The 26322-nt window shown below is 43.8% G+C and overlaps 1 protein-coding gene across 1 annotated transcript in view; it reads left to right on the forward strand.

The window, feature by feature from the left end:
- Positions 1-15890, forward strand: part of ZYG11B (zyg-11 family member B, cell cycle regulator) — a 103878-nt gene extending 87988 nt beyond the window's left edge. The window contains exons 11-14 of the mRNA XM_050803053.1: positions 1158-1355; positions 1481-1533; positions 4522-4619; positions 10034-15890. Coding sequence (XP_050659010.1) covers positions 1158-1355; positions 1481-1533; positions 4522-4619; positions 10034-10224 — 540 coding nt within the window. The 3' untranslated portion in view covers positions 10225-15890. The remainder of the gene's footprint in view (positions 1-1157; positions 1356-1480; positions 1534-4521; positions 4620-10033) is intronic.
- The last annotated feature ends 10432 nt before the right edge of the window (positions 15891-26322 follow it).

Here is a 26322-nt window from a genome sequence, read left to right on the forward strand (position 1 = left end):
GATTATAGGCGTGAGCCACTGTGCCCAGCCATTTTTGGTTTGTTTGTTTTGAGATGGCATCTCATTTTGTCTCCCAGGCTGGGGTGCAGTGGTGCAATCTCAGCTCACTGTAACCTCTGCCTCCTGGGTTTAAGTGATTTTCATGCCTCAGCCTCCCAAGTAGCTGGGATTACAGGTGTGCACCACCACATCTGGCTAATTTTTGTATATTTAGTAGAGACGGGCTTTCTCCATGTTGGCCAGGCTGGTCTTAAACTCCTGACCTCTCAGGTATGAGCCACCACACCCAGTCCTGTTTATTTGTTTTGTTAGAGTGGCGTCTTATCAGACTTTACGGCTCATATATAATTTAGCCCTACTACTATCAAATACTTTGCTTATCATGAGGTCTCTTGAGTCTGGCTAGTGGAAATGTGAACTACTACTATCCCCGTGTGACTTTGGGATTTGTTCATGTACTACTTTTTTTTTTTTTTTTTTTTTTTTTTTTTGAGGCGGAGTCTCGCTCTGTCGCCCAGGCTGGAGTGCAGTGGCCGGATCTCAGCTCACTGCAAGCTCCGCCTCCCGGATTTACGCCATTATCCTGCCTCAGCCTCCTGAGTAGCTGGGACTACAGGCGCCCGCCACCTCGCCCGGCTAGTTTTTTGTATTTTTTAGTAGAGACGGGGTTTCACTGTGTTAGCCAGGATGGTCTCGATCTCCTGACCTCGTGATCCGCCCGTCTCGGCCTCCGAAAGTGCTGGGATTACAGGCTTGAGCCACCGCGCCCAGCCTCATGTACGACTTTCTGGTAGTTCCTTTTCTAGCCTCCTGGAGTTTCATCCTTGTCATTACTCAGCCAGAGATTTGGGGTGCAGGTCATGTGTGCTCTGTCTTTGAGTGTGGAGCTTTGTCCTTTCCAGCACTCCGTTCTACAGAGTTTTGCTGCTTGACCACCCTGAACTGTGATCTCTGTTTCAACAAAACTACTACTTTCTCTTTGGCTTCCTCTTACCTTCATTGCAGTCTGTAAACTGCCCTCATTTGAATACTTTCTCTCAGGGAAATACTTTTCTCTCACCTTCCTGAATTGCCTGTTGTCCAGGGCCTAAAAACCATTATCTTAACCATTTACTCTACGTATTACATTAATTTTTATATCTTCTTTTTTTTTCCAGAACAATATAGCTGAAGTACAAGAATTGCATTCTGAATTAATGTGGAAAGATTTTATAGACCACATCAGTAGTCTTCTACACAGTGTGGAAGTGGAAGTCAGTTACTTTGCAGCTGGAATTATTGCCCATTTAATATCCAGAGGTGAACAAGCTTGGACATTGAGTCGTAGCCAGAGGAATTCTCTGCTGGATGATTTGGTAGGGTCATTCGTGCCAACAAAAGACATTCATAGTGGTTAAACTATGAAAGCCTCATAATGTAGTAAATAATGCAGTGCTAAATAAATATTGTAATCCTTTCTTGTGTGTCTTTTGTCTTCTAGCATTCAGCTATTTTGAAATGGCCAACTCCAGAGTGCGAGATGGTAGCATACAGGTAATTAGTATCATAATTAACAGTAAACCAGTAACCTAGTCCAGAGATCATTCCTAAGAGTCATTCCTACTGGATGCATGTGTTTTCCCTCAGGCACCTCAGTATTGGTTGGTTATTTATTTATTTATTTTGAGACAGAGTTTCACTCCATCACCACAGCTGGAGTGCAGTGGCATGATCTTGGCTCACTGCAACCTCCACCTCCCATGTTCAAGCAATTCCCCTGCCTCAGCCTCCTGGGTAACTGGGATTACAGGCGCCCGCTGCCCCACCCAGCTGATTTTTGTATTTTTAGTGGGGATGAGGTTTCACCATGTTGGCCAGGCTGGTCTTGAACTCCTGACCTCAAGTGATCTGCCTGCCTGGGCCTCCCTAAGTGCTGGGATTACAGGCGTGAGCCACCACACCCAGCCAAAAGTATTGGCTTTAAGAGAAGCAAAGTATTTTGACTTTTTTCTACCACCTATCATACTTCATGTTTCCTTCATTTCACATTTATTGAAGACAAGTGCTAGGAATTTGTTCTGTGCTCTTGAAATTCAAAGATGAACAAAGACATGGTGGCTGCACACAAGAATTTTATATCCTTGTGAGGGAGATCAAATGTGGATCAGATAAAATACCGTTATGCTAGATGTCCATAGAATGTTATGAAATTAAAGGTGAAGCCGAGTGGGGTAGCACGTACCTGTAGTCCCAGTACTCAGGAAACTGAGGTGGGAGGATCACTTGAGCCCAGGAGTTTGAGGCTGCAGTGAGCTATGACTGCATCACTGCATTCCAGCCTGGGTGACAGAGCAAGACTCCAAATGTAAATACACACACACACACACACCTTTTAGAGGAAGTGAGTTGTGACCTGAGTGTTGAAAGATAAGGAGAGGCAGGAGATTTTTAGGAAGAAAAAGCATCATATTAATGCAGGAAGGTCTAAAATAAAATGACACATTGAAGGAATTAGAAGACGACCAGATTCTGGCCAGGTGTTGTGGCTTACGCCTGTAATCCCAGCACTTTGGGAGGCTGAGGTGGGTGGATCACTTCAGTCCAGGAGTTCAAGACCAGCTTGGCCAACATGTTGAAACCCCTGTCTCTAATGAAAAAACAACGTTAGTGGAGCATGGTGGTGCACACCTGTAATTCCAGCTACTTGGGAGGCTGAGGCATGAGGATCGCTTGAACTTGGGAGGTGGACGTTGCTATAAGCCAAGATGGTGCCCCTGCACTGCAGCCTGGGTGACAGAATGAGACTCTTTTAAAAAAAAAAAAAAGGAATAACACCAGATTTGGTTGGGGAAACAGTTTGTAATAATTTATTAAAGTGCATACTGGGCCTGGCATGGTGGCTCACACCTATAATCCCAACACTCTGAGAGACTGAGGTGGTAGTATCACTTGAGTTCAGGAGTTGGAGACTAGCCTAGGCATCATAATGAGACCTCATCTCTACTAAAAAATAAAAAGACCTGGGCATGATGGCATGCACCTGTAGTCCCACCACTTCGGAAGGCCAAGGCAGTTAGATCACTTGAGCTTAGGTGTTTGAGACCAGCCTGGACAACACAGTGAGACCCTGTCTCTACAAAAAATAAAAAATTAGCTAGTTGTGGTGGCACGTCCTTGTAGTCCAAGCTGCTTGGGAGGCTGAGGTGGGAGGATCGCTTGAGCCTGGTAGGTTCAGGCTGCAATGAGCTGAGATCGCTGTACTGCACTCCAGCCTGTGCAACAGAGCGAGACCCTGTCTCAAGTAAGTAACTAAATAAATAAATAAATGATAAAAATAAATAACAAAAATAAAGAAAGTGCATACTGGATGCCTCTTTGTAATTGGATAACTTGATAATTAAATTACTAATTACCTGAAGTATTTAATTTTTATTCAACTTATTTTTTTTGTTTGGTTCTTAAATGCTGATGTTGCCAACATTTTTTTACTTCCCCAACTTATGTTCTACCTTTGTTTTTGTTTTTGTTTTTGTTTTTTCTGAGACGGAGCCTCCCTCTGTAGCCCAGGCCGGAATGCAGTGGTGTGATTTCGGCTCCCTGCAAGCTTCGCCTCCCGGGTTCACGCCATTCTCCTGCCTCAGCCTTCCATGTAGCTGGGACTACAGGCGCCCGCCGCCGCTCCTGGCTAAGTTTTTTGTATTTTAGTAGAGACAGGGTTTCACTGTGTTAGCCAGGATGGTCTCGATCTCCTACCTTCCTGATCTGCCCGCCTCAGCCTCCCAAAGTGCTGGGATTACAGGCGTGAGCCACCGCGCCCAGCACGTTCTACCTATTTTTATTCTGACCAGTAGAAAATAGAAGGGATAATTATACACCTTTTTCATAGTGTTCTACTAGTTAGTTATCACCTAATTTCTGTATTTCTTAGTTTCCAAACCAAGGACTGCTTATCTTCAAATGTGTATCTTTAAGACTGAAAAGGTGCCGGGCGCGGTGGCTCAAGCCTGTAGTCCCAGCACTTTGGGAGGCTGAGACGGGCGGATCACGAGGTCAGGAGATCGAAACCATCCTGGCTAACATGGTGAAACCCCGTCTCTACTAAAAAATACAAAAAAATAGCCGGGTGAGGTGGCGGGCGCGTGTAGTCCCAGCTACTCCGGAGGCTGAGGCAGGAGAATGGCGTAAACCCGGGAGGCGGAGCTTGCAGTGAGCTGAGATCCGGCCACTGCACTCCAGCCTGGGTGACAGAGCGAGACTCCGTCTCAAAAAAAAAAAAAAAAAAGACTGAAAAGGTGCTTTAGGAAAAATTTTTTCTCTTTTAGTACCATATTCTAATCACCTTCCGTCTTCTGTACTGAATCATGTCTGAATGCAGTCTTCTCTGAAATGGTTAAGACAAAGAAAAGATATTCTATAGCTCATTTATATTAGTCTAAATATAATAGGATAAAATGTTGAAAATGAAAAGTTTAGGAATCACTGCTTTAGGGAATTACGCTAAGTATGGGATGTAACTTTGATTCTTTTCTTTTGAACCCTTAGGTCCTTTAATCCATTTTTCCCATTACTTGGATGTTTCACAACACCAGGAGTCCAGCTATGGGCAGTTTGGGCCATGCAGCATGTCTGCAGCAAGAATCGTATGTACCAAAAAAAGAGAGCTGTGTTTTTTTTCTTTAAGTGAAATTCTCATTTCCCAGGAAAGATATTTCTAAATTGTGTATTAAAGTGATTTTTAAGAACACTAACTTAAAGTATAAGGAAATCTTAGGTTATAAACTTAAGGTATTCTTTTTTTTTTGGAGACAAAGTCTCACTCTTGTTCCCAGGCTGGAGTGCAATGGTGCGATCTCGGCTCACTACAACCTCTGCCTCCTGGGTTCAAGCGATTCTCCTGCCTTAGCCTCCTGAGTAGCTGAGATATCAGGCACCTGCCACCATGTCCCGCTAATTTTTTTTTTTTTTTTTTTTTTGAGGCGGAGTGTCGCTCTGTCGCCCAGACTGGAGTGCAGTGGCGCAGTCTCGGTTCACTGCAAGCTCCGCATCCCGGGTTCATGCCATTCTCCTGCCCCAGCCTCCCAAGTAGCTGGGACTACAGGCGCCTACCACCACGCCCGGCTAATTTTTTGTATTTTTAGTAGAGACCGGGTTTCACTGTGTAAGCCAGGATGGTCTCGATCTGACCTCATGATCCGCCTGCCCCAGCCTCCCAGCGTGCTGGGATTATAGGCGTGAGCCACCGCGCCTGGCCTTTTTTTTTTTTTTTTTTTTTTTTTTTTTTTTTTTTTTTTTTTAGTAGAGATGGAGTTTCACCATGTTGGCCAGGCTGGTCTCGAACTCCTGACCTCAGGTGATCCGCCCGCCTCGGCCTCCCAAAGTGCTGGGATTGCAGGTGTGAGCCACCATGCCCGGCCAACTTAAGATATTCTTTTAGAATGAGCATGGTGTAACTAGGCACTGAATGACAGTGGTGAATGAGACAGGGTTCTCACCTCAAGGAATTTAGAGATAGGAGACTACAGTGAGTCCATTTGTTGAGTAAAAGGTCTTAAGTAGTTCCACTGTTTATGGTACATTCCAGTACCCAATTCTCATTCACCCAAAATTCTGTTGTTCAAGATGTCGCTGCCAGCACCCATGGTTTCTGAAGAAGCAAAGTGTTTGAATCAGGTTCTATATTATTCTTTCAAAGCTGCGATGCAACTCTTATTTATTTATTTAGAGACAGGGTCTCTCTCTTATCAAACTGGAGCTGGAGTGCAGTGGCATAGTAACAGCTCACCATAGCTTTGACGTCGGGGCTCAGATAATCCTACCGCCTCAGCTTGTAGCTAGGACTACAAGTGCATGTCACCATACCTGCCTTTTTTTTGTGTGTGTGTAGAGACGGAGTTTCATCGTGTTGGCCACGGTGGTCTCAAACTCCTAGGCTCAAGCGATCCGCCTGCCTCTTCCTCCCAAAGTGCTGGCATTACAGGCGTCAGCCATCAAGCATGGCCTAGTTATTAATATAAACTCATTCCACAAATGATTTGACACAAGAAATACACAGAACCACTTTAATAGTAAAGTGTGTGTGTGTGTGTGTGTGTGTATATATATATATATATATATATTTTTTTTTTTTTTTTTTTTGAGATGGAGTCTCACTCACTTTGTCACCCAGGCTGGAGTGCAGTGGTACAATCTTGGCTCACTGCACCCTCCACCTCCCAGGTTCAAGCGATTCTCCTGCCTCAACCTCCAGAGTAGCTGGGACTACAGGCCTGCACCACCACACCTGGCTAATTTTTGTATTTTTAGTAGAGACAGGGTTTCACCATTTTGGCTGGCCTGATCTTGAACCCCTGACCTCAGGTGATCTGCTGACCTCGGCCTCCCAAAGTGCTGGGCTTATAGGTGTAAGCCACTGCGCCTGGCCTATTTTTAGTTTTAATTAGAAGTAAGGAAAAATAGTTTTTCAAAAATTACAGGGGCCGGGCACAATGGTTCATGCCTATAATCCCAGCATTTGGGGAAGTTGAGGTGAGTGGATCACTTGAGCCTAGGAGTTTGAGACCAGCCTGGGAAACATGGTGAAACCTAGTTTCTATAAAAGATTTAAAAGAAATTAGCCGGGCGTGGCCGGGTGCGGTGTCTCAAGCCTGTAATCCCAGCACTTTGGGAGGCCGAGATGGGCGGATCACGAGGTCAGGAGATCGAGACCATCCTGGCTAACACGGTGAAACCCCGTCTCTACTAAAAAATACAAAAAATTAGCCGGGCGAGGTGGCAGGCGCCTGTAGTCCCAGCTACTTGGGAGGCTGAGGCAGGAGAATGGCGTGAACCCAGGAGGCGGAGCTTGCAGTGAGCTGAGATCCGGCCACTGCACTCCAGCCTGGGCGACAGAGCGAGACTCCATCAAAAAAAAAAAAAAAAAAAAAAAAAAGCCGGGCGCGGTGGCTCAAGCCTGTAATCCCAGCACTTTGGGAGGCCGAGACGGGCGGATCACGAGGTCAGGAGATCGAGACCATCCTGGCTAACACGGTGAAACCCCGTCTCTACTAAAAAATACAAAAAACTAGCCGGGCGAAGTGGCGGGCGCCTGTAGTCCCAGCTACTGGGGAGGCTGAGGCAGGAGAATGGCGTGAACCCGAGAGGAGGAGCTTGCAGTGAGCTGAGATCCGGCCACTGCACTCCAGCCTGGGTGACAGAGCAAGACTCCGTCTCAAAAAAAAAAAAAAAAAAAAAGAAATTAGCCGGGCGTTGTGGTGTGCTCCTGGTAGTCCCAGCTGCTTGGGAGGCTGAGGTGGGAGCATCATCTGAGCCCGGAAAGTCAAGGCTGCAATGAGCTGTGATGGCACCATGCACTCCAGCCTGGGTGACAGAGTGAGACTCTGTCTCAAAAAGAAAAAAAAAAAAATTCTAGGATAGAGGGAAAATAGTCAAATGTAGACTTGTAGGCCATGCATAGGGATTTTTGTGGCTCTGCTGCAAGTAAAAAGCGACATGGTTCTCCATATAAGAGAGAAAAAATGTTCTACATCCTTGTCGGGGGAGACAGGGAGGGGAGAGTAAACTTTTTATGAGCAGTTAACTACGAATTAAATTTCTTCTATTGGACATTAATAGGGGACAAACTATAAAGGGTCTTATATAGGATATGGGAGAGTTGTTTTTACCGATATCCTTATAGCAGAAGTAGTAACATTTTGTGAGATTTTCTCTTGGGTTTTTTTTTCTTTTTGAGACAGAGTCTTGCTCTGTTGCCCAGGCTGGAGTACAGTGGCACGATCTCAGCTCACCACAACCTCCACCTCCCAGATTCAAGCAATTCTCCTGCTTCAGCCTCCTGAGTAGCTGGGACTACAGGCACGTGCCACCGTGCCTGGCTAATTTTTATATTTTTAGTAGAGGCTGGGTTTCGCTATGTTGGCCAGGCTGGTCTCGAACTCGCCCGCCTTGGCCTCCCAAAGTGCTGGAATTACAGGCATGAACCACCGCGCCCGGTTCCTTCTCTTGTATTCTTTGATGAAAACTCACAGCATACCACAAAAAATCAATGCAGTAAAAGCTCTTCTGTGTCAGATAGAGAAGAGTAATTTGGTGAATGGGATGTGACCGAGAAAGCTGCCTTGTACGCACCTGAACTTCCACCTGGAGGCTTATCCGGCCCTTCCTCCTCAGTTACCCAGAAGCAGAGTTGTTCACTCATGAATCGAAAACTGCCTCTTTAGCCACATTAAACTGTCTCTCCCCTAAAGTCTTTTTCCTTTTACTGTACCCACAGGTTCTGAGGACTCCTGAGTTTCTTAACAGTTGATCCGATAATATTCCCAGTCTCTCATCTGTAGGTTCCTTTCCTGATGACTCAAGGAATGGACCTTTCACAGTTCAGTAGGAGAAAATAAAACATAATTAATAAATAATAGTGCATTTTCGGCTGGGCGTGGTGGCTCACGCCTGTAATCCCAGCACTTTGGGAGGCCAAGGCGGGTGGATCACAAGGTCAGGAGATCGAGACCATCCTGGCTAACACGGTGAAACCCCATCTCTACTAAATATACAAAAAATTAGCTGGGTGTTGTGGCACACGTCTGTACTCTCAGCTACTTGGGAGGCTGAGGCAGGAGAATCACTTGAACCAGGAAGTGGAGGTTACAGTGAGCCGAGATCGCGCCACTGCACTCCAGCCTGGGCGACAGAGCAAGACTCTGTCTGAAAAAAAAAAATAATAATAATAATAATAATAGTTCATTTTCATACAAGTATTTATTTTTGTCAATACTTTTAGGTATTAGTGTTATTTTGATTTTACTCTATGGAATGACAGCCCTAAATAATTTCTTCTAAAATGTACTGTAATTTGGGGAATGTTAGAATATTTGGTCTCCAACTCAAGATATTTTAGGTTCCTACCTTGTGGGCTTATTTTGTTTATATTTAAATGGAATTCACTTCTATTTGTATTAAAATGTTTTAACCTGGCTGGGTGTGGTGGCTCACACCTGTAACCCCAGCACTTTGGGAGGCTGAGGCAGGCAGATCACTTAAGGTCAGGAGTTTGAGACGGGCCTGGCCAGCCTCGTAAAACCCCGCCTCTACCAAAAATACAAAAATTTAGCCAAGTGTGGTGGCTGGTGCCCACAGTCCCAGCTACCCAGGAGGCTGAGGAAAGAGAATTGCTTGAACCCGGGAGGCAAAGGTTGCAGTGAGCCAAAATTGTGCCATTGGACTCCAGCCTGGGCAACACAGCAAGCTGCAGTGAGCCATGATCACACCGCTGGGCATGAGCCATGATCACCCCAGCCTGGGTGACAGAATGAGACTGTCTTAAAAAAAATAAAAAAGGCAAAGAAAATATTTCAAAAATTAAAAAATTGTATGTGCAGTATGACTGCCATTAGGTTTTTAAAAAGCATAGGAAATGCAGCCTGGCACTGTGGGTCATGCCTTGTAATTCTATTACTTTGGGAGGCTGAGGCGGGAGGATTGCTTGAGGGCAGGAGTTTGAGACCAGTTTACACAACATCGTAAAACCCCATCTCTACTAAGAATAAAAAAATTAGCCAGGGGTGGTGGCGTGTGCCTGTATTTCCAGCTACTCGGGAGGCTGAGGCACAAGAATTGCTTGAACCCCAGAGGTGGAGGCTGCAGTGAGTCGAGATTGCACCACTGTACTCGGGCCTGGGCAACAGGGCAAGACTCTGTCTGAAAAAAAAAGCAAAAAAAAAAAAAAAAAAAAGCATAGGAAATGCATAAAAATATAACAACACTTACCTGTGATTTTGGGTCAAAGATAAGGTAGTTAAGATTGTTTTTATTTTTTTTAATACAGATTGTGTATGTCTTGAGGTTAGAAAAAGCAAGCTAGCTATTTATTGATTGAATGTGTAGGCCTTGCACTGTAGACATAACTCAGTATAGAGGTTTTTATCAAGCTGTAACATGTTAGTAATCAATAACAAAACACCTAAAAAAAATGGCTCCTAGAAGTCATTTTTTTGTGGAATAATTTTAAGTGTTTTAAGAAAAGCTATTTCTCCTGTTTTGTGGTGTTTTTTTTTTTTTCCAGCTTCAAGGTATTGCAGCATGCTGATTGAAGAAGGAGGACTGCAGCATTTATACAACATCAAAGATCATGAACATACTGATCCCCATGTCCAACAGATTGCTGTGGCCATTCTGGATAGCTTAGAAAAACACATTGTGCGCCATGGGAGGCCACCTCCCTGTAAAAAACAGCCCCAAGCCAGACTAAATTGATAGCCATAAGTATTGGATAATTGAATTACAGGAATCCTTTTTGTGATTGGTCCATTTGGAATATCTTACCCTCCGTGATGTTTTGGGGGTTTCTATGACCGGAGTCATAAAATCAGTTTGGGATTGGTAATGTATAGTACTGCCCATGTGAACAGTCCCTAATTTGTCTTGTGATTTTTAACTTATGAGTCAAGAAGGGTCTCTTCCTTTATCATTGCCTTTTAGGAAATTTTCCACATCTTTCAGTGTTTGAACTTACTTGTGCTTGAGATTCTACAGTTTTATGGTAAAGTTTGCACGAACCCTCAGGCCAGACTTTTCGAGTCCCTTCCAGTCAATTTGCAGCTTCACATAAGCTGTTGACCTGATTTCTGACACTGCTTCAGTTGTAAATTTTATACTGCTTCTGTATAAAATGGCTTTCTTCTCTATCTGTGTATCTTTTATAAGATGTCCTTCTTAGTGTGAAAGAAGGGAAATGTGGATCATCTTGTGGAAGCTAATCACTGGCAGGAGCCTGGATGGCTGGCGGAAAGATGTATGAGAAAGAAAAACTATGAAAGGAGAACGGAGTGTAGGAACTGGGAATTGCTTTCATGGTGTAGATTTTAAAATGAGACAGGCTACCCTTCAGGAGTCTACCTCTCTTGAGGCAGTGAGCAGAAGCTTGTTCTCCATATTTATACCTAGAAGCGTGGACTGCTGCTTCCTGCACAGACTGCTGGTTATTCTCTAGGAATATTTCCCCAAGCACCACAGTATAAAATATTACAGCACTCTGTGTTAAAGACTGTCTACATCTCCCTATGTCGTATTGTTGTGAAAATGTGATTTTAAAAAATTATCGCCAGTCAAAACTGGCTATTCTTTTCCTCTATTTCAAAATCATTTTTGTTCAGTGGAATAGAGTCAACAACATGGTGTTAACCTCTCAGTTAAAATACAATTGACACCAGTAAATTTTGCCATGAAAAGTTAAAATCTCTTGTTCAAAATATGTCTATCTTCTTAATGTGTTCATGTTGGAGAAAGTGTCCCCGTCTGCCAAAAATGAAAGAAAAGAATTAAACTCTTTAAGTGGTTAAATGTAATGACTCTACTCACAGTGCATAACAGCACATATTTTTGATGGATTATTTTTTAGACAATTACCTTTCCTTAAAGTATCTGATACAGTATAGTAAAGAATCACTTATATCAGTAATAGCACTTGGGAGATAGCAAGTCACCAAGAAACTTAATTTTCATTTAAAATTTTATTTTGTGAATAAGGTCAATCTACTACAATCGCAGATAACCACATTTTTTTTTCATAGATGGCCAGTGTTTTCAATAGGTATTTAAAATGGAATATTTAAATTATAATGATTATTCAGAAGCATTTTAATTTAGAAAGGAGCTAGTTTGTTAGTTCACTGATGACATTTTTTGACAAACATTTTATACCATTATCACAATAATCAGACTTGAATTTTTTTTGAGTTTCTTCATGTGAATGAAAATTGAGTTAGAAGAAAGTAGGTATTGGCCAGGCGCGGTGGCTCAAGCCTGTAATCCCAGCACTTTGGGAGGCCGAGACGGGCGGATCACGAGGTCAGGAGATCGAGACCATCCTGGCTAACACGGTGAAACCCCGTCTCTACTAAAAAGTACAAAAAACTAGCCGGGCGAGGTGGCGGGCGCCTGTAGTCCCAGCTACTCGGGAGGCTGAGCCAGGAGAATGGCGTAAACCCGGGAGGCGGAGCTTGCAGTGAGCAGAGATCCGGCCACCGCACTCCAGCCTGGGTGACAGAGCGAGACTCCGTCTCAAAAAAAAAAAAAAAAAAAAAAGAAGAAAGTAGGTATTTAGGTCCAAATGCAGTGGCTCATGCTTGTAATCCCAGCACTTTGGGAGGCTGAAGCAGGAGGATTGCTTGAGCCCAGAAGTTCAAGACCAGCCTGGGCAACATAGTGAGACTTGATCTCTACCTAAAAAAAAAAATTTTTTTTTTTTTAAATTAGCTGGGTGTGGTGGCGCCTGGACAACAGAGCGAGACTCTGACTCAAAAAAGAAAGTAGATATTTAGAGTCACTGAAAACCATATTAAATACTGGGTTAATGCTGACTTAATTGGCTTAAGGAATTTTTATAGGTATAAGATAAATTTTCACAGACTAAGTTTATTTCAGACGAAATACAGAATTCTTTTAAAAGGTTTTTTTTTTTTCCTTTTCTGAATGTTAATGTCTAAGACAAAGTTAAGAAAATGAGATGGCCTGTGGTAGCTTAGAAATTGCTAGGTATGTTGACCATTTCCAGGTCTTTTATCTAGTGTAGTTAAGGGAAAGCCTGTTTAAGAAGTTTGGCTTCAAGTTTCTGTTCTATGCTGTTAAAGACAAAAGTGCATATTTCTTTACAGGCTAATGCTAGGTTTTTGTCTCTACAAACTTTTTTTCAGAAATGGCTAAAAGTGTACAGAAAACAGTAAATCTCTTCTTTACTCAGAATAACTTCTTAATAGATGAAGCATCCAAAATATTTAAAAGCAAGGGTGGGCGTAGTGGCTCTTGCCTGTAATCCCAGCATTTTGGGAGGCCAAGGCGGGTGGATCACTTGAGATCAGGAGTTCGAGACCAGCCTGGCCAACGTGGTGAAACCCTGTCTCTGTTAAAAACACAAAAATTAGCTGGGCATGGTGGCTTTGTGCGCCTATAGTCCCAGCTACTCAGGAGGCTGAGGCACGAGAATCACTTGAACCCAGGAGGTGGAGGTTGCAGTGAGCTAAGATTTTAAGAGACTAAGATTTTAGGAGCCTTTCCTACTTTTTTTCTTTTCGTAGAGACAGAGTCTCACTCTGTCACCTAGGCTGGAGTGCAGTGGCACGATCTTAGCTCACCGCAGCTTCTTGGGCTTATGTGATCCTACCTCCTCAGCCTCTGGAGTAGCTGGAACTACAGGCTAAATTTCCTACTTTGTAAACATCAGTAGTGGCCAGATATTTCTGAGTCTTAAAAGCAAAATAATTTCTTACATCCCAAATACATAAAAATTTGAGTGCCTTCGCAGTTGGGATGGTTCCTAAAATTGTGTATAGAATTAAGGCACAGAATTGTCTGTAAGGTCCTGAATCTGGCTAAAATACAGTGGATGTATATATTGGAATTATGAGGCATAAGTGGCCAGTATCTATAGTTAGAATCTACAAGGCCTCCCTTTTGCTCCTGTAGACCAGAATGTAACTGTTATTGGTGCCTTTGAGCGTTATCTCTCAGTGGCTTAAAGGTGCTATTTCAAGCACAGTTTAGACTAGGGTTGAACCACTCATTGTTCAAATCATTGGTGGGCTCCAATGTAAAATATCACTACATCAGTCCACAAGCAACAGTAAGGAAATCTACTAAAGGAAATGGAATTTGACTTTTTAGAGTATAGTGATGTTCTAGGGCATAATGAGGAAAATTTTTAAAAAATAGATTATAATAATACATATTGGTATCATTGAGTAAAACAACAGATTTGAGCAAATACAATTAAGGCATTTTATTTTTTGCATCAAGTAATTATTGCTGTGGTCTTTCTACTCCACAAAATAATTTTTTCTTTTTGCAGTTGAAAATTAACTGCATTATTAACTAATTAATAAAATAAATCAAGTGGTATAAGGGATTAGTTTACCCTCAAGCCAATGACTCCATGGCTACTGATCTTAGTTTAGGATTTTAAAAAATCATATCAGACCCCCAGTGTCAGAAATTGACTATAAATATTGCCTCTTGTCACCCCAGGATAGTAATGCCTTATAGTGGCACTAGTCACCTTAAGTAGATTACAAATGGTGGAGGTGAATAAAGCTGCATGGGAATTTGTTTTCATGATATGTTTCATTTGCAGACTTCCACATAGTCAGGTTTTATGTTTAAAACCATCAGTTCTATATATCTAGCTTTAAGAAGTTGCCCTTACGGGTGGGACCTTTTGTGTTAACCTGTTTTCTCCCCAGTCATCTTATTTGGCTGTGTTTAAAAAATAAACAAATAGAGAGATGGTGTCTCACTGTGTTGCCCAGGCTGGTCTTGAACTCCTGGCCTCAAGTGATTTTCCCACCTCAGCTTCCCAAAGTGCTGGGATTACAGGCATGAGCCATGGCGCCTGGTCTTAGCTGTGTTTTTAATTATGCCATGCATCAACATAACATCGGGCCATCTTCCTATCCCTTTTGAGCACATTTTAATGAAAACATATTTTATGTGCTAAATTAGGTTAATTTACCGGAGATTTAGCTTAGTGTTTTTAAATGCATTACCCCCAAAGAACAATGTACAGCAGCACCCAGGGTTGAAAAGAGGTAGCAGGGAAAACAAACTTATACTCTTCGTATATGGTGAAACCCATCCCTCTCCTGCCCTCTAATGGTATGTTTACATTATTTGGTTATTATACAACGTTTATAGTGGTATAAACAGTATTATTAAACTGAAGGCATAAGTTAAAGGAAGTATGTTACTTTGAGCTGATGTAGGCTCTTCCACTTTTATCTGTATTTTACTTATTTGGGGACTTTGTATTGCTAGGGCTTCAGAATACTAACTTTGACACAGCTCCCAGAGAGGTTTGCAAACTTTTGGTTTCCCTTTCAAATCCATGGTAGCAGTTTCAGATGAGTTTGTGGATAATGGATGTTTAGTCCTTATCATTTGCTGTGTATTGGCAGTTTTTAATTTGCAGTATTCACTCACAAACTGTTTTATTTTGGAATAATGCAAAACCAACCTTTGTCCGGTGATGAGAATAGCCGTATGATAAGAAAATTTGCTCATTGTGCTTTAAATGAGTAATTGTTTTACCTTATTTAGTATTTCATAGACTTTGCATGACATGGTACACTCCTAATTATGCATTCTTTGGTTTCCAAATCTTAACCTAAGATACTTTGTTAACTGGTAGCCTAAGAAAGAGACTTTTCTTCCTGTTTTTCTCTCTCCCCGTTTTTTGGGGTACATTTTGCAAAGATCAGCGCTGCTTTTCATGACTCTAAAGCTCTTTTGGATAGCACAGCGTAACTTTACAGCTAGACAGAATGGCTATTAAGAATATTTCCAGAATCCAAATTTGTCAAAATTATTTTGTGGGAAATCATAAATCTACTTGATTAATATTATGTGCTTAATTGTGGACTTATTTTGGGAAAAACTGTTCAAATTGGGTCCTTTTAAGCTTATTTTAAGCAGCCTAGAAGGGAGAAGCTACTTAGCTAATGAAAGCTGAGACCCTTTAATAAAGCAGGATCTTAAGAGCATTGTTTTTCCTTAAAAACTTTATACTCTCAGATTATCTGCAACAATAAAAATTAAGAAATTCCTAACTTCTGTAGAATTCCCACTGTCAAATTCTCTCTGACTTATGAGTGTGAGAAAAGTTATCTTTTGTTTGAATTCTGATAGAACAGTTTAACTCCTTTCTAAGGATATAAAAAATTCATTGGAAAGTGTGTATATTTCAAAGACTCTCAATTATCTGGACTGAAGGCACTGTTTTCACTATGGCCAGATGAATGGGAGTATTCTGTACAATGAATCATGCTATATTTTAAATCAGGACATCACTTAATTATTAATGTTATGTGTACAGATTTTCGTTTTGGGATTTTTTTTTTTTTTTTTTGCCTAAATAAATGTTATAAATTTTATGTAAAGTGTGTCTCGTCTACTTTTATTCTAGACATTTGGCTTTAAAAGTTAATATTAATGCAAACTTCAAATTCCTTAGTGATCCACTTGTAATGACTGCTTTCTGAAAAAGGCTACTTTTACTGGAGAAGTTTTTATTTTTATTTTATTTTTTGAGACAGGGTCTTACTCTGTCACTCAGGCTGGAGTGCAATGGCATGATCATGATGCATGCCACCACACTCGGCTAATTTTTTAATTTTTTGTAGAGATGGGGGTCTCCCTATGTTGCTCAGGCTGGTCTTGAACTCTTGTCCTCAAACTATCCTCTTGCTTCAATCTCCTAAAGTGCTGAAATTACAGGTGTGAGCCACCACGCCCCGCCTGCAGACGTTTTTAATACTGGAACATCATCCATTTCCTTTTTTGTTTTTTTTTTCCCACTCAGCGATAGCCTTGAACATTAATTTCCTTAAATACCTATGCTAAGTACTATTTAAGTGTTGTAACTTATGTAACTTATAAATACTTCGGGGAACTTAAATTTACTGGAGAAGGAATAATTATTAAATAAACATAAATATTGCATAACAGTATATTACAGACTAGTCCTCAGTACCTGTAGAGAGAGACCACACCTAATCCAGACTGGACACCCATTAGACAGTCCCAGAAGACTTTCTGGAGAAAAGAGTTGACATTCACACAAAGATTGAGATAATTAACTGGCATAACATATTGTTTAAGTGCACTTAGTGAGGGGGGATCCTAAAAACTGAAGCATTATATTCTTATATTAATATAAAGACTCCGTGGCTGGGAAGAATCCTTAGTGATTTTAGTTTCAGAACCTTCATTTTATAGTTAAAGAAAATAGGTGTGGCTGGGCATGATGGCTCACACCTGTAATCCCAGCACTTTGAGAGGCCGAGGTGGGAGGATTGCTTGAGCCCAAGAGTTTGAGACCAGCCTGGGCAACAAAGACCTCATCTCTACAAAAAATAAATAAATTAGGTCTACAGAGTATTCGGGAGGCTGAGGTAGGAGGATTGTTTGAGCCTCGGAGGTCAGGTACTCCAGCCTGGGTGACAGAAATAAACCCTGTCTCCAAAAAAAAAAAAAAAAAAAAAAGGTAAAATGAGTTGGTTGAAGTCACATAGCAAGTCAGTGACAGACTGCACTACAATGCTTTTTTTTTTTTTTTGAGCTGGGGTCTCACTCTGTCACCCAGGCTGCAGTGCAGTGGCACAATCTCGGCTCACTGCAACCTCTGCCTCCCAAGGTTCAAGCGATTCTGCCTCAGCCTCCCTAGTAGCTGAGATTACAGGCATGCACCACCATGCCCGGCTAACTTTTGTATATTTAGTAGAGACAGGGCTTCACCATGTTGGCCAGGCTGGTCTTGGACTCCTGACCTTGAGGTGATCTACCCGCCTTGGCCTCCCAAAGTGCTGAGATTACAGGCATGAGCCACTGCACCCAACCTAGCGTAACTTTCACAGAGAATTTAAAGTCTGTTGTGTAACGATAGCCTTTAAAGTAGCATTTGCTGTAGAGCCTATTATGAGGGAGACATTTCTAATTATTGCCTTTTCTATTCTAAACCATGGAAAAAGGACCTAACAAATGATGTCCTTGTAGAACAGTGAAGGCCTCCTGGCAGTGCTCTCTTTAATCCATGATGTGGGTTAAGAGGAGTTTTGACTGATTGTGAGGCAACATATGTACCACTAAAGTTTGTCACCTACATTGGGCCTTCATCTCTTATCTATTAAAGTATAAGGTTATTCATGTAAAAGGCCGCCTGTAAAATCCTTCACAAATAAAAGTATACCCTATAAGTGCACATAACAGACCCTCTTTTCATTTCTATTGTTCATAGAAGCATAAGCAAGGAAAAAATATTCAAAGATAAGAGAGTCTCATGATAGTAGAGGTCTTCATCTGTGATCTTGGGAAAAGCTGTTCCTATCAAGGATGCCATCATCTTCTGGGGAGAAACGTTTCTAGTCAGTTTTACCTTAAGGGTTCCAGTGGGTGTGCTGTTCCAGGAGTGTGGAAGGACCCTTTTCAGTTGTGAGATTATGAACCCAAGGTTCAAGGCTCCAGAGTTTTGCTGTAGTATGGACAGCAAGGACAGTCTTTCTATGATGTTCTCAGAAGATCCAGTCTTCTAGGCCAGGCGCAATGGTTCATGCCTGTAATCCCATCACTTTGGGAGGCCGAGGTGGGTGGATCACCTGAGGTCGGAAGTTCAAGACCAGCCTGACCAACATGGAGAAATCCTGTCTCTACTAAAAATACAAGATCAGCTGGGCGTGGTGGCGCATGCCTGCAATCCCAGCTACTCAGGAGGCTGAGGCAGGAGAATTGCTTGAACCCGGGAGGCAGAGGTTGCGGTGACCTGAGATTGCACCATTGCACTCCAGCCTGGGCAACAAGAGTGAAACTCCGTCTCAAAAAAAAAAAAAAAAAAAAAAAAAAGGCCGGGTGCGGTGGCTCAAGCCTGTAATCCCAGCACTTTGGGAGGCCGAGACGGGCGGATCACGAGGTCAGGAGATCGAGACCATCCTGGCTAACACGGTGAAACCCCGTCTCTACTAAAAAATACAAAAAACTAGCCGGGCAAGGTGGCGGGCGCCTGTAGTTCCAGCTACTCGGGAGGCTGAGGCAGGAGAATGGCGTAAACCCGGGAGGCGGAGCTTGCAGTGAGCTGAGATCCGGCCACTGCACTCCAGCCTGGGCGGCAGAGCGAGACTCCGTCTCAAAAAAAAAAAAAAAAAAAAAAAAAGATCCAATCTTCTGTAATACCAGCACTTTGGGAGGCCGAAGCAGGTGGATCACCTGAGATCAGGAGTTTGAGACCAGCCTGGCCAACATGGTGAAACCCCATCTCTACTAAAAATACAAAAATTAGCTGGGCATGGTGGCTCACACCTGTAATCCCAGCTAATCAGGAGGCTGAGGCAGGAGAATCGCTTGAACCCGGGAGGCAAAGTTGCAATGAGCCGAGATTGTGCCATTGCACTCCAGCCTGGGCGACAAGAGTGAAACTCCATCTCAAAAAATAAAATATATAAAAGAATATCTAATCTCCAGGTTCTAGATTGTGAAGGGATTGTCTGTCCTTGGTGACCTATAAAAAGCTTGCTTTACCTGGTGAAAATGCACTGTAGCATAATCTACTATTATAATATTAGCCCTCATGCATGTGAAAGCTTTTATACAGCCAGAAAACATGCATTGAAAATGACAATAGAGGCTGGGCGAGTGGCTCACGCCTGTAATCCCAACACTTTGGGAGGCCGAGGCGGGTGGGTCATGAGGTCAGGAGATCAAGACCATCCTGGCTAACATGGTGAAACCTCCTCTCTACTAAAAACACAAAAATAGTTGGGCGTGGTGGCGGACACCTGTAGTCCCAGCTACTCGGGAGGCTGAGGCAGGAGAATGGCGTGAACTCGGGAGGCAGAGCTTGCAGTGAGCCGAGATCACGCCGCTGCACTCCAGCCTGGGCGACAGAGCGAGACTCCGTCTCAAAAAAAAAAAAAAAAAAAAGAAAATGACAATACAACGAAATCCCTTTATAAATGTTTAAATGGCCCATCAGGTAGACAAATACACTTGAAGCTTTGATTGTCTTCCCAGGAATATGGAAGCAAACATTGGTTTTAAACTGTTTCCACAATTTGTAAGTCACCGCATCAATATAATTTGGATTATTTTATCTTTTCCATGATGAATCATGGAATGCAGAAGCTTTAATAACAAAAGCTTAAGGACTCAGGAAAGACAAGGTGGCTGTCCTGGTTCTTCATGAGTCCATGCTTAACACTGGACTTAGGTCCTCTTGAATACCAGTTGTTTCTCCAATATAGGTGCATGGCACTGGTAACTAATGGGTTATCACAGGTAATTTGACTTAAACCATGGAGCTCATTCAAATTGTATATTTAAACAATTTCAGTATTGGCTGATTTAGCATGATAATCTAGAGCTTGATTTTGAAAAGTTTGTTAAATAAACATCAAAGGTTTAAAACATTGGATGTTACAAAATAGAATCTTAAGGTACCGTAAGTCAGTCATTTAGCCAAAATGATAACTTGAAATTTTCTTTCTTTCTTTTTTGTTTTTTGAGATGGAATTTCATTCTTGTTGCCCAGGCTGGAGTGCAATGTCACGATCTTGGCTCACTGCAACCTCTGCCTTCTGGGTTCAAGAGATTCTCCTGCCTCAGCCTCCCAAGTAGCTGGGATTACAGGTGTGCACCACCACACCTGGCTAATTTTTGTATTTTTAGTAGAGATGGGGTTTCACCATGTTGGCCAGGCTGATCTGGAACTCCTGACATCAGGTGATCTGCCTACCTCAGCCTGCCAAAGTGCTGGGATTACAGGTGTGAGCCACAGTGCCAGGCCAACTTGAAAATTTTTAAAAGGAAAAAGCATTATTCAGAGAGCAAGGAGATTCAGCTTTCCAAACAAGACCCAGTGAAGATAGCATGAGGCCAACTGACTGTCTCCTTTCCTTCCCTTCCCCCTTTTTCTTCTGCAGTTTACTTAAATGGTAAACAAAAATGCCAGGCGTTGGAAGAATAGGGCCAGGAAAGGGGTCTCTGGTGCCTCCTGTTTTTCCCAAGGAGTCCAGGCTGTTAGAACTTGAATATCCACTTTTAATTAAGCTTTTAACCATAGTACTCTTTAATAAAATTATTTTGTGTTTTTTTTTTTTTTTTTTTTTTGAGACTGAGTCTGGCTCTGTCGCCCAGGCTGGAGTGCAGTGGCCGGATCTCAGCTCACTGCAAGCTCCGCCTCCCGGGTTTACGCCATTCTCCTGCCTCAGCCTCCGGAGTAGCTGGGACCACAGGCGCCCGCCACCTCGCCCGGCTAGTTTTTTGTATTTTTTAGTAGAGACGGGGTTTCACCGTGTTAGCCAGGATGGTCTCGATCTCCTGACCTTGTGATCCGCCCGTCTCGGCCTCCCAAAGTGCTGGGATTACAGGCTTGAGCCACCGCGCCCTGCCATAAAATTCTTTTAAAATTTCTTATTACCGCCGGGCGCGGTGGCTCAAGCCTGTAATCCCAGCACTTTGGGAGGCCGAGACAGGCGGATCACAAGGTCAGGAGATCGAGACCATCCTGGCTAACACGGTGAAACCCCGTCTCTACTAAAAAATACAAAAAACTAGCCGGGCGAGGTGGCGGGCGCCTGTGGTCCCAGCTACTCCGGAGGCTGAGGCAGGAGAATGGCGTAAACCCGGGAGGCGGAGCTTGCAGTGAGCTGAGATCCGGCCACTGCACTCCAGCCTGGGCGACAGAGCCAGACTCAGTCTCAAAAAAAAAAAAAAAAAAAAAAAAAAAAAAAAAAATTTCTTATTACCCAATTTTAGCCAGGCCAAAAGGCTGATATTCCTGGCTTTTGAACTTTACCAAAGGTAACCTCCCAGGTTCTCAGAGAAAGGAAGATTTAAGATAGTCAGTGGAGAAGAGACTAGAGAAGGTCATGCAGATATTAAACCAGACAGGACTTACTTCCTAAGCAGGGAATTGAGCTAGTGTGAAAAGGCAAAGCCTTGACTACTGAGCTACAGCACATGCCAGTCTTCTTTTTCCCCTTCCCAGGAGTTTAGTGTAGTTAATTTTGAGCTTGCAAAGGCTTTTAGTTAAAAGATAATTTTTAGAGCTAACTATGACATAAACCCTAAAATTCCTGTTCCCTGGAAGGCGAAGACCAAGAGAAAGTATTGCCACATAGTTACAAGGTCAAGCTCCTAAGGACATAAAACAAGATGGAGACAAACAGTGATTTTTACCATTCATTCAACCATTTGCACAGAGAGAGAGAAGCCAGAAATTTGACTGGCAAGAAATGCCTGGCCAGGCACAGTGGCTCACGCCTGTAATCCCAGCACTTTGGGAGGCTGAGGTGGGCGGATCACCTGAGGTCAGGAGTTCGAGATCAGCCTGGGCAACATGGTGAAACCCTGTCTCTACTAAAAATACAAAATTAGTTGGGCACGGTGACACATGCCTGTAATCCCAGCTACTCGGAAGGCTGAGGCAGGAGAATCGCTTGAACCTGGGAGGCAGAGGATGTGGTGAGCCAAGATTGTGCCATTGCACTCCAACCTGGGCAACAAGAGTAAATCTCCGTCTCACCAAAGAAAAAAAAAAAAACCAGGAGCCGGGCCAGGCGTGGTGGCTCATGCCTGTAATCCCAGCATTTTCGGAGGCCAAGGTGGGTGGATTGTTTCAGGTCAGGAGTTCAAGACCAGCTTGACCAACAGGATGAAACCCCGTCTCTACTTAAAATACAAAAAATTAGCTGGATGTGGTGGCGCACGCCTGTAGTCCCAGCTATTCAGTTGGCTGAGGTAGGAGAATTGCATGAACCCGGGAGGCGGAGGTTGCAGTGAGCCGAGATCTTGCCACTGCACTCCATCCAGCCTGAGTGATAGAGCAAGACTCTATCCCAAAAGTAAAAAAGAAAAGAAAGGGAAAGGAGAGAGAGAGAAAAGCATTGCCTGCGGCAGGGTTGGGAAGGCGAAATGATCAGGGAAGCCAGAGAAAGACTCACCCATTACAATGACTCTGAAAAGTTCAGGCGGCTGCTTCTCGGTAGCAAAGGGATCTTTTCCAGCAGTCTCATCAGCTGTCAAATTTCCCCTTTTAGGGGGGAAAACGCTCCCCTGTCCCATGATCCTGTACATGCCTAATGGCCATGCACAGCCATTAGCAAAGAGTGCAAGGCAGATTATTCCAAAGAGAATAGTAGTTGACATGCTGTAGTGCCAAACCTGTTCTTAGCCAAAAGGGGCTTGACCGAGAGCCCTTAAGTTTAAATGTACTGCAGTGCATTGTTGTTCATTTGGAACATTCCACTGTAAGTTATCTTTAGTAAGATTTTGCCATTTCTGTAAGACTTCACTGCCTCCCAGGCTTAATGTATAAGCCAAAAGGAACTCAGTTTTCCAGAAATTAAGGATCCCATTTTCCCATTTTTCCCTAAAATATTGACTTTACTCAGGTTCTTTTTTTTTTTTTTTTTCTTTTTCTGAGACGGAGTCTCACTCTGTTGCCAGGCTGGAGTGCAGTGGCGTGGTCTCAGCTCACTGCAACCTCCACCTCCTGGGTTCAAGTGATTCTTTTGCCTCTGCCTCCCAAGTAGCTGGGATTACAGGCACACACCACCACGCCCGGCTAATTTTTGTATTATTAGTAGAGATGGGGTTTCACCACGTTGGCCAGGCTGGTCTTGAACTCCTGACCTAATGATCCACCCGCCTTGGCCTCCCAAAGTGCTGGGATTACAGACGTAAGCCACTGCGCCCGGCCTACTCAGGTTCTCTTGATTAACTTGGTCAATGATTTTTTTCCCTACTTAAGCACGCACGAAAAATGAAACAAAAGGGCAGAACCCAAAAATCCATGTGAATTCCTTTTTTTTTTTTTTTTTTTTTTTTTTTTTTGAGACGGAGTCTCGCTCTGTCGCCCGGGCTGGAGTGCAGTGGCGGGATCTCGGCTCACTGCAAGCTCCGCCTCCCGGGTTGACGCCATTCTCCTGCCTCAGCCTCCCGAGTAGCTGGGACTACAGGCGCCCGCCGCCTCGCCCGGCTAATTTTTTGCATTTTTAGTAGAGACGGGGTTTCACCGTGTTAGCCAGGATGGTCTCGATCTTCTGACCTCGTGATCCGCCCGCCTCGGCCTCCCAAAGTGCTGGGATTACAGGCGTGAGCCACCGCGCCCGGCCATGTGAATTTCAAAAGCCACATTTTATAACCCCTGCAATATTATTGCTTACTACTAGTTCCTTTCTGACCTAGCCAGACGTAAGAGGCCTCTAACTTGATCCAAGCCAGTTAATTCCCAGGTCAAACCTGTTCCTGGACCCAGTCCAGTTTCTGTGGCAACTCCAAACCCAGTTTGGATCAGAAGTTTTCTCAAAGAAACTCGGAGAGCTCCAAACACAAATCCATGGAGCTCCAAAATCTGAGAGGGAGCTTAGCTACGATCCCCAGCCACTCCGGGAGATCATGGACACAAAAGTGGGTCCTGCAGGTACCTTGCGTGTTCACTCAGCACTCCTGGGCGTCACTAGAAGCTCCACTTCAGAACCCACTTCTGACACCATCTGATAAAAGAGAAACTTCAGCTGAATTAAATTTAAAGGAGTTTAATGGAGCAATGAACCATTCGAGAATCAGGCAGTCCCGAGAATCACAGCAGATTCAGAGACTCCTGGGGTGCCGCGTGATCAGAACAAATGTATAGATAAAAAAGGTGGCCGGGCGCGGTGGCTCAAGCCTGTAATCCCAGCACTTTGGGAGGCCGAGACGGGCGGATCACGAGGTCAGGAGATTGAGACCATCCTGGCTAACACAGTGAAACCCCGTCTCTACTAAAAAAAAAAAATACAAAAAACTAGCCGGGCGAGGTGGCGGGCGCCTGTAGTCCCAGCTACTTGGGAGGCTGAGGCAGGAGAATGGCGCAAACCCGGGAGGCGGAGCTTGCAGTGAGCTGAGATCCTGCCACTGCACTCCAGCCTGGGCGACAGAGCAAGACTCCGTCTCAACAAAAAAAAAAAAAAAAAAGAAAGGTAAAGTGGCATACAGGAATCAGAAGTGAGGTACAGAAACAGTGAGATTGGGCCCGGCGCGGTGGCTCATGCCTGTAATCCCAGCACTTTGGGAGGCCAAGGCGGGCTGATCACTTGAGGTCAGGAATTCAAGACCAGCCTGGCCAACATGGTGAAACCCCATCTCTACTAAAAATAAAAAATGAAAAAAATTACCCAGGTCGTGGGTGCCTGTAGTCCCAGCTACTCGGAAGCCTGAGGCAGAAGAATAGCTTGAACCCAAGAGGCAGAAGTTATGGTGAGCCAAGATCACACCACTGTACTCTAGTCTGGGCAACAGAGCAATGCTCCGTGGGCGGATCACGAGGTCAGGAGATCGAGACCATCCTGTAACACGGTGAAACCTCATCTCTACTAAAAGTACAAAAAATTAGCCGGGTATGGCGGTGGGTGCTTGTAGTCCCAGCTACTCGGGAGGCTGAGGCAGGAGAATGGTGTGAGCCCAGGAGGCGGAGCTTGAGTTAGCAGAGATCACGCCAGCACTCCAGCCTGAGCCACAGAGGGAGACTCCTCTAAAAAAAAAAAAAAAACTCGGTAACTCGGTGTTTGCCTTATTTGAATGCAGTTTGAACATTCAGCAGTCTATGAGTGGTTGAAGCATGCCCGCTAGGATTGGCCAACACTCAGCCATTGTTACAGGTGCATACTATTAAGTTCGGTTTTCAATGTTGTCTACTTTTCTTTCTTTCTTTCTTTCTTTTTTGAGACAGAGTCTTGCTCTGTTGCCCAGGCTGGAGTGCGGTGGCAGGACGTGATCTCGGCTCACCACAACCTCCGCCTCCCGGGTTCAGGAGATTCTCCTGCCTCAGTCTCCCGAGTAGCTGGGACTACAGGCATGTGCCACCGTGCCCGGCAATTTTTGTGTTTTTACTAGAGACAGGGTTTCACTATGTTGGCCAGACTGGACTCAAACTCCTGACCTCATGATCTGCCCACCTCGGCCTCCCAAAGAGCCACTGCGCCCCAATGATTTTTTTTTTTTTTTTGAGATGAAGTCTCACTCTGTTGTCCAGGCTGGAGTGCAGTGGTGTGATCTCTGCTCACTGCAACCTCTGCCTCCCAGGTTCAAGGAATTCTCCTGTTTCAGCCTCCCGAGTAGCTGGGATTACAGGTGATCACCACCATGCCCGGCTAATTTTTATATTTTTAGTAGAGACGGGGTTTCCACATGTTGGCCAGGCTGGCCTCAACTCCTGACCTCAGGTGATCTGCCCACCTTGGGCTCCCAAAGTGCTGGGATTACAGCACTTTGAACCACCGCGCCCAGCCTTGTCTGACGCTTAAGCTAGGTTATAGTTCATCCCCAAGGACTCAAATATAGAAGTATGGAGTCCTCAGGTCATATTTAGTGTGCTTACCTCTTGATAACACATGATACCTCTTGAGTTTAACACATTCTCAGCAGTTAGAGCTTAATAAACCTGAATGAAAAAATTTAAAAAGGTGTGTTTTCCGGTTACCTTTTCCCTATGCTGCTAAAGTATTCTGCCAAAAATGACCAAAGCATGGCAGACTGGTAGACTTGAAATGGCAATATGGTTTGTTTCTTAAGAGCCTGGGTTTTGGAATCACAAACCAGGTTCATGTCCTGGTTCTACTATTAGCTATATGGCCTCAGACAAGTTTATTTCCGTTAGTGTTAGTTCCACATTTGTAAAAATAACAGCACCTACATCAAAGGATTGTTTGAGAACTCATTAAAATTACGCTTGTAGGGCCAGGCCAGGTCGTTCACCCTTGTAATCCCAGCACCTTGGGAGGCCAAGGCAGGCGGATCACTTGAGGCCAGGAATTTGAGACCAGCCTGGCCAGCATG

Source organism: Macaca thibetana, chromosome 1 (assembly GCF_024542745.1).
Source record: "Macaca thibetana thibetana isolate TM-01 chromosome 1, ASM2454274v1, whole genome shotgun sequence".
Lineage (NCBI taxonomy): Eukaryota > Metazoa > Chordata > Mammalia > Primates > Cercopithecidae > Macaca > Macaca thibetana.